The sequence below is a fragment of the Mastomys coucha genome, unplaced genomic scaffold (assembly GCF_008632895.1).
Source record: "Mastomys coucha isolate ucsf_1 unplaced genomic scaffold, UCSF_Mcou_1 pScaffold23, whole genome shotgun sequence".
NCBI lineage: Eukaryota > Metazoa > Chordata > Mammalia > Rodentia > Muridae > Mastomys > Mastomys coucha.
In genome coordinates this window covers 33704175-33711203 of record NW_022196906.1, presented here as the reverse complement: position 1 = coordinate 33711203, position 7029 = coordinate 33704175, and the positions used below count along the sequence as shown (strand labels likewise).

Genomic DNA, 7029 nt, shown 5'->3' with positions numbered 1-7029 from the left:
TGAGTGAGGTAACCCAATCACAAAAGAACAAATACGATATGCACTCTCTGATAAATGGTTATTAGTGATCTCAAGATTTTTGCAGCAGAACATAACCCGATAAATCCCTTCTACTGTCTAGTGCCTAAGATGATTAGAGATGAGAGTATAAGGTTGAAAGCAGTTTTCTGTTCATAAAATATCCATTGTTTTTCTATGGAGCTTGCTGTTTCTGATTCACCTTGCTGAGTATCATACATATCTCTTCCTAGTATATGTAAAGTGAACATTCAATACAGGCACAATTTTTATTACATATCTGAAATGACTCTTATAGCTAATGTTCTGAAAATTTGTCCACAGCCAGTGCTTATTTTGTGAGGATCTGGAAACTAGAAGGTGGGGTACAGCTGGAAAAAATAGGCTATTCAGAAAGGACCTTTAGAGACAAATTATCCCTGGTCATTTTTTGTATCACTTTCTGCCTTCTGGCATGCTGTGATAGTGACCCATATTTGCTACTGTATTGTCTCCAAAGGATGGAAATTTTGAATCAGAGAAATAAAAGACAAACTCTACATGAGTTTATTATTCAAGCTTATCACAATGTTTCATATTTTATACTATAATGTTTGGCTCCTTTTAATTCTTAATTCATTTGATGCTTATTGTTTTGAAATGATATTTAATAACACATATATGAACTCTTCTATCTCATTATCTCATTATCAATGTAACATGACATCATAAATAGGGGATAGCATAAACCAAACCAAACCAAAATCAATGAAATCAAACCAAACCAAAACTAAAAAGATAGAGGTGAGGGTGAACACCATTAATCTCATCACTTTGGATACAGAGGCAGATGATCTTTGTGAATTCCTGGCCATCATGCTCTATATATAATGGCAGAGTCCAGGCAGGGCTGCACAGGGAAACCCTGTCTCAGAAGAATTATGATAAGAAGGCAATTTCTAAATATGAGATTCTAAAATTTTGTTTTCCAATAATGCATTCATTCTCTGAAACAGGGAAGAGTGGTACAGAACAGTTACCAAAACAAACTCTGAGGAAAAGTGCACAGTGTGTGGGACTATAGGAAATGTGTGTGGTCATACTGAGCATTGTATGTCTCACACAGTGTCACTTCCTTATGGGGAGGAGTCATATTGTTCCTCATGTTACCAGTACCTCAATATAGATCTGTGTTTAAGTAAAAAATTGAGATTTTTTTATATACTTATATTTTTACTAAAGTAATTTATTTCAGAGTTCACATTCAGAGATAATTGCTAATAGGCTTAAGTTGAAAAGGCTAAATACACAAAATATTAAAACTATCAAATCATACTTACCAAAAGTATTCTCTTAAGTAATATGAATAAAACTCATCTGAAAATAGTCATGCTCCAGATACACAGAGAAGTATTTAAAGGAGTTTAAATCTATCTAGATGTAGTACAGTTAACTCTTGGTGGATGAACAAAGGGACATCCTATAACTGTTTCAACCATATATCTGAACTCATGAATCTAATATTCCTTACTTCACTTTTCCCCAAAATAAAATAATCACATACTAGCAATACTATCTTGATGAAGCTTATATTACTGCCTCTAGACTGTGTTCTAATCAGAACTCCAGACATGATACAGCTTTGCTAGTGTAAAATATTCTTTACAAATGTAATTTCTGTTTCTGGAATACCTTCCTTAGAGTAAATTTGACATACTTATTCTTCATGCTATAAATTAGGGAATTCACCATGGAAACAACTGTTGTATAAAGCAGAGATGATACATTATTTTGAAAGTATATGAAATCAGAGAAAAAGAAAGACAGCAATTGCAATGAAGTGGGAATTGTAGCTGCCTAAGCGTTGAATCTGTCCTTGGTGGATTTAATACATAGGATGCTGGCAATGTTGAATATGTAAGGGGCTAAAGTGGTCTGGGTTGGAACATATTGAATTACTGTGGTACAGAAATATAATCTTATTGACAAATGTATTGGAGTAGGCAAGTTGAAGCAAGTGGAAGACAATCACAGAAGCAATGGTTTATTACTTGACCCTTGTATAAAAGCACTCTCAGCACGCAGCGTGTTTGAATTGTATCTTCAGTGAAGCCCATAGCATGCATCTCACTTATCATCCAGAAACAGACTTATTAAGACTGATGGCACTATATACCAAGCAGTTGTACATGGCAACTTAGTGGTCATATGCCATTGTAGCCAACAGTTAACATTGTAACAAAAATTAGGAAGGAAGAGAGATACATGATATAGAATCCCTGCTCCTAAGAATTATACAATCTAGAAGGAGATGGCAGGGTAGACCATAGGATAAATGTAGTAATTGGCATGTTCATAGAAGGACAGCTACTATGGTGCTAGTCAATACTGGTCAAGAAAAGATGTGTAAACATCTGTTAGAATAAGTACAAACATGTCTGTATAATATTCAAAGCTTGGAAGCAAGAGAACAGTAGATTTTCATCTTTAAAATATCCCATCTATAAAAATCACCAAAGAATACAAATAAACTTAAAATTATTTATTAAAACAAGCAAGATATCTAAAATGAGTAAAATAAGGTAATAAATAATACTTGGTAAATTGTGTTAGTTTTAGGGTGTATTATTTTATGCATAGAAATTATCCATGAAAATTGAATATATACATTAAACTTAATTATATATTATACCTACATAAATAATAATTCAAACAGAGTATACAGTCTTCTTATGTTATAAGAGAGTAGACAGACATAGCTAATGATTCACTTTTGTTTTAGCCTCAAAATAAGAGTATCATTAAATATGCTTAGAAAAAGTATGACTTGAAATAGGTAAAGGTAATTTCCTGCCTTGTGTGGTATCATTGTAGAATATAAATGATAATTTCAACTACTGTGTCCTGGAACTTCTCTGGACATTACACTGGTCTTGGACTCACAGAGATCTGCCTGTTTCTGCCCAAGTACTGGAATTAAAGTTGTGTGCTACTGTCTACTGGTGAGCATATTCTTATAATTTCTAGAGACTAAGTTCATGATGGTCTGACACATATTAATGTGAAATGGTGCTAGGAGAAATGGATTTTACATTTTTCTATGTAGAAAATTTTCTCTTAAGTATGTTCTGTTCAATTACCAAAACTGTAGAGTATATGTATTATTTTATATGCATTATTTTGTACTGTTATATGGTAAGCCACCAATATATCTTATAACACTAAAAAGAAATTGCAATGGAAGTATATATAGTTTTCAGGAACAATAGAAAAGATAAAATGAAGAAAAGTCAGAGCTTACAGAAAATCAAGGCCTTTATTTGGCCTTTAAAATTATTTTCTCTTGTTTTTCTAGTTTTGGTGTTACTGGATGAGGTAAAGATGACATAGCAAAGAGTTATTTTCATATATTTGAAGGCAAGCTGATGACAAAGCCACCAATATTCTGTGACAACTACAGGATTCTGCTGAAATAACAATGCAAGGTAATCAACTTTAAAACTAACAAACAAAGTTAGCACTAGGAACAAGAATAAAGGATCCAGTGCTGTGCTTCTGGACACAGATTGATATCGTGAACAGCGGTCCCATGTGCTATTTGGAAATCTCCATGCTGGTCTCTGTAATGCATCTTGTTTAAAGGCTTTGAAGCTTTCAGGAATCATGAAGGGAAGTTTCTAAAGCAATGTAGAAGTACATTATTCTAGGAGAATCTCTCCTAGGATAGACCAGAAAAGCCACACTGCTGCTGTTGAAGTCTTCAAAGGATGTGAAAAGTATATTCTTACTAAGAGAGACTATGGATTTCTGATGTGGATGATACTATTTGATAAAGAACTGAAGTTTCTAATTTAGAGCTTAACTGGATGAAGGTTATAAAATAAAATTTATTGTGTCTTCCATGCATGTCAGGGATCCAGAAAGGTTAGTTAGTTTAGGGGTATTAATATTACATGTAATTAGAGAGACAACTACTTTATAGTTTTAAATTTTCTATATAATAATAGCAAAATAGTGTATTAGCATATCACTTCTGAAACTGAGATTCTATAATGTGGTCTTGGAAAGTACAGTAGTTACCATAAATAGAAAAGTAGTATAGGACTTTCAGGAAACAGGAAACTTTCAGGAACAAAATCCCCAAACTGGATCTGTAACTATGGCAATAGTGTTTGAACATGTGCAGATGTATACAGTCTTGCTCAGTGATTTCAGTATATTTTCCCTGAAAATAGAACAACATTATTCCTATGTTTTATATTCCACAATTCAGGTCTACATGTTTAGGGGGATGTAGAAAGGATAATTTGGGTTTATTCATTTTTGCTAAGTCCACTTAATTTAGAGATCACTTTCTCACATATGGTTGATAATACAATAAATTGAAGAGGTAGGATTCACAAAAACTAGATAATAGATAACTTTCTACCACATTTATTTATTTCCTTAAATAAGAAAAGAAGATATCTCCAAAAAGGGCCATACTATACACACACAAAACATAATGAACTATAGGAATATTTTTGGAGTGTTTTGAAAATTATTTAGAGGTGTGGTAGGAGAGAGAGAGAGAGAGAGAGAGAGAGAGAGAGAAAGAGAGAGAGAGAGAGAGAGAGAGAGAGAGAGAGAGAGAGAGAGAGAGAGAGAGAGAGAGAGAGAGAGGAGAACTATAGGAAGATTTTGGGAGTATTAAGGTTGGTAGACCCTGGAACAACTCAGCACTGCTTCCTTCATGTATCAATTTTTTTTTTAAATCCAATCCTTCTTGACAAATTTTGGTAGTAAATAACCATGTATTAATGAAAATTTCAAGATTTAACATGTATTGTTGTCTCAAAGCATTTTTCTTATCAAAATTGTAGATATAAGAACTTTCTACTAAGGCAGAATATTATTTTACATATGAAATGTCTTCTTTCGAAGTAACTTATTTAGAGCAAGTTTGACATCTTTATTCCTCAGGCTATAGATCAAGGGGTTCAGCATGGGAACAACAGTAGTGTAAAACACAGAGGACACTTTCCCTTGATCTTTGGAACTGACTGATGATGGCTGAAAATACATGAATCCCAAAGAACCAAAGAAGACAGCAACAGAAGAGAAGTGGGAGCTGCAGGTGCTGAAAGCTTTGAATCTGCTCTCAGTGGATTTAATGCGGATGATTTTGGCAATGATAAAGCTGTAAGAGCTCAAGATTGTCAGTGTTGGAACACAGAAATTAAATGTACTGAGGCACAGAATTACTACCTCATTGACAAATGTGCTGGAGCAGGCAATTTGCAGCAATGGAAGAAGATCACAGAAGAAGTGATTTACTACATTAGCCTTGCAGAAAAGCACTCGTAGCATGCAAACAGTATGAAGTGTGGCTTCAATGAAACCTATGCAACATACCCCACTTATCATCCAGAAACAGACTTGGTAGGACATGGTGACACTATACCTCAAGGGGTTACAGATGGCCACATAGCGGTCATATGCCATTGCAGACAAAATGTAACACTCAGATATAACTAAGGCTATGAAGCAGTAGAGCTGTGTCATGCATTCAGGGTAGGAGATGATATTCTTCTCTGTCACAAAGTTCACCAGCATCTTGGGGATAATGACAGTGGAGTAACAGAGGTCAATGGAGGACAGACTGCTGAGGAAGAAGTACATGGGTGTGTGCAAGTGGGAGCTGAGAAGGATCAAGATAATCATACCCAGGTTTCCCAGCACTGTGAGCAGGTAGATTCCAAGGAAGAGGACAAACAGGGGCAGCTGCAGCTCTGGTTTGTCTGTTAATCCAGTGAGGATAAATTCAGTCACTATGGACCAATTACCTTCAGCCATTTCCTCCTGAACATTTTTTTGTAGGAAGTGAGAAAAAGATTGTTTATCACTCTGCACTTGATTGTGATATTGAATTAAAATAATTTTACTCTGTTGTCTTCTACTTCCAACAGTTCTTCATGGTATTACCACTAAAAGACAGTAACATGAGACATACAAAAAATATCTACTATATTAATCTGCACTCCATAAACCCACAAAGAAGAGCTAGAACAGATTCTATGGAGTTATCTAGAAATCTCTATCTTATAAATATTGTTTTATATTAAAATATCAGCATCATTTGGGGAAACAAACAATACTTATGAAAACTTTCACCATTAGTTAATGAATGAAGCAATCTTAAAATATTTAATATCATAGTGTATAAAATAATTAAAGTTAAACAAGACACTAAATATGAAGCCCCTCTACGTATAAATGAAAAGATGAGATTATCTTTATTTGTTAATTTTGTTAATAACAATGTCCTATATAGAAATCCTACTTAATATCCTACTTAATAGAGAAATTTGAATAAACATTTTTTTGAGACATGATTTCTTTGTATAGCCGTAGCTGTGTGGAAGGGAATTAAAGAGATACAGAAAAGAAAGGCACCCCTATTCATGAGTCAATGAAAATAATTTTATGACAATAGATATGATTTCTAGATCTTTTTTTAAACTCAATGATGTGCCTATCAACTTTTTGTGTTTTTTTCATTTTATTTACTTATACATGTATCATTATATCCCTATTCAAATTATGTGACCAACAAAAATCTGAACTAACTTGAAACAGAGCCTTAAACCTCTTCCCTCTTGAATCTCTCTACAATATTGTAATAATCTGCATAGTGTGCTATAGTCAAAAGTATAGATGGGCCAATCAATTGGACACTTTTGACATCCCAGAAACAAACATATATATATATATATATATGTGTGTGTGTGTGTGTGTGTGTGTGTGTGTGTTTTATTATAAATCAATATGAAAATATTTTTTACCATATGGTACTGGAGTGTATTGGTGAATGTTATTAATACAAAACTTTTTCAGACACCATTAGATCAAAATAATTTATATTGCAACTAAATATAGCAGATAAATCTATATCATATTGAGGGAAAACACAGCCACACATTTTCAAATTTAAATTAGTAATCTTTCTTTTATAACAGCCCAAATCAGAGTCTATCCTACAATATTAATAAA

General features: G+C 33.5%; 1 protein-coding gene across 1 annotated transcript; it reads right to left on the bottom strand.

Annotated features, from left to right (window-relative positions):
* Positions 1-4893: 4893 nt before the first annotated feature.
* On the bottom strand, positions 4894-5838 carry LOC116072677 (olfactory receptor 150-like). The gene has a single exon (XM_031344177.1). The coding sequence runs from the start codon at positions 5830-5832 to the stop codon at positions 4894-4896; it is 939 nt and encodes a 312-aa protein (XP_031200037.1). The 5' UTR covers positions 5833-5838.
* Between the last annotated feature and the right edge of the window lie 1191 nt (positions 5839-7029).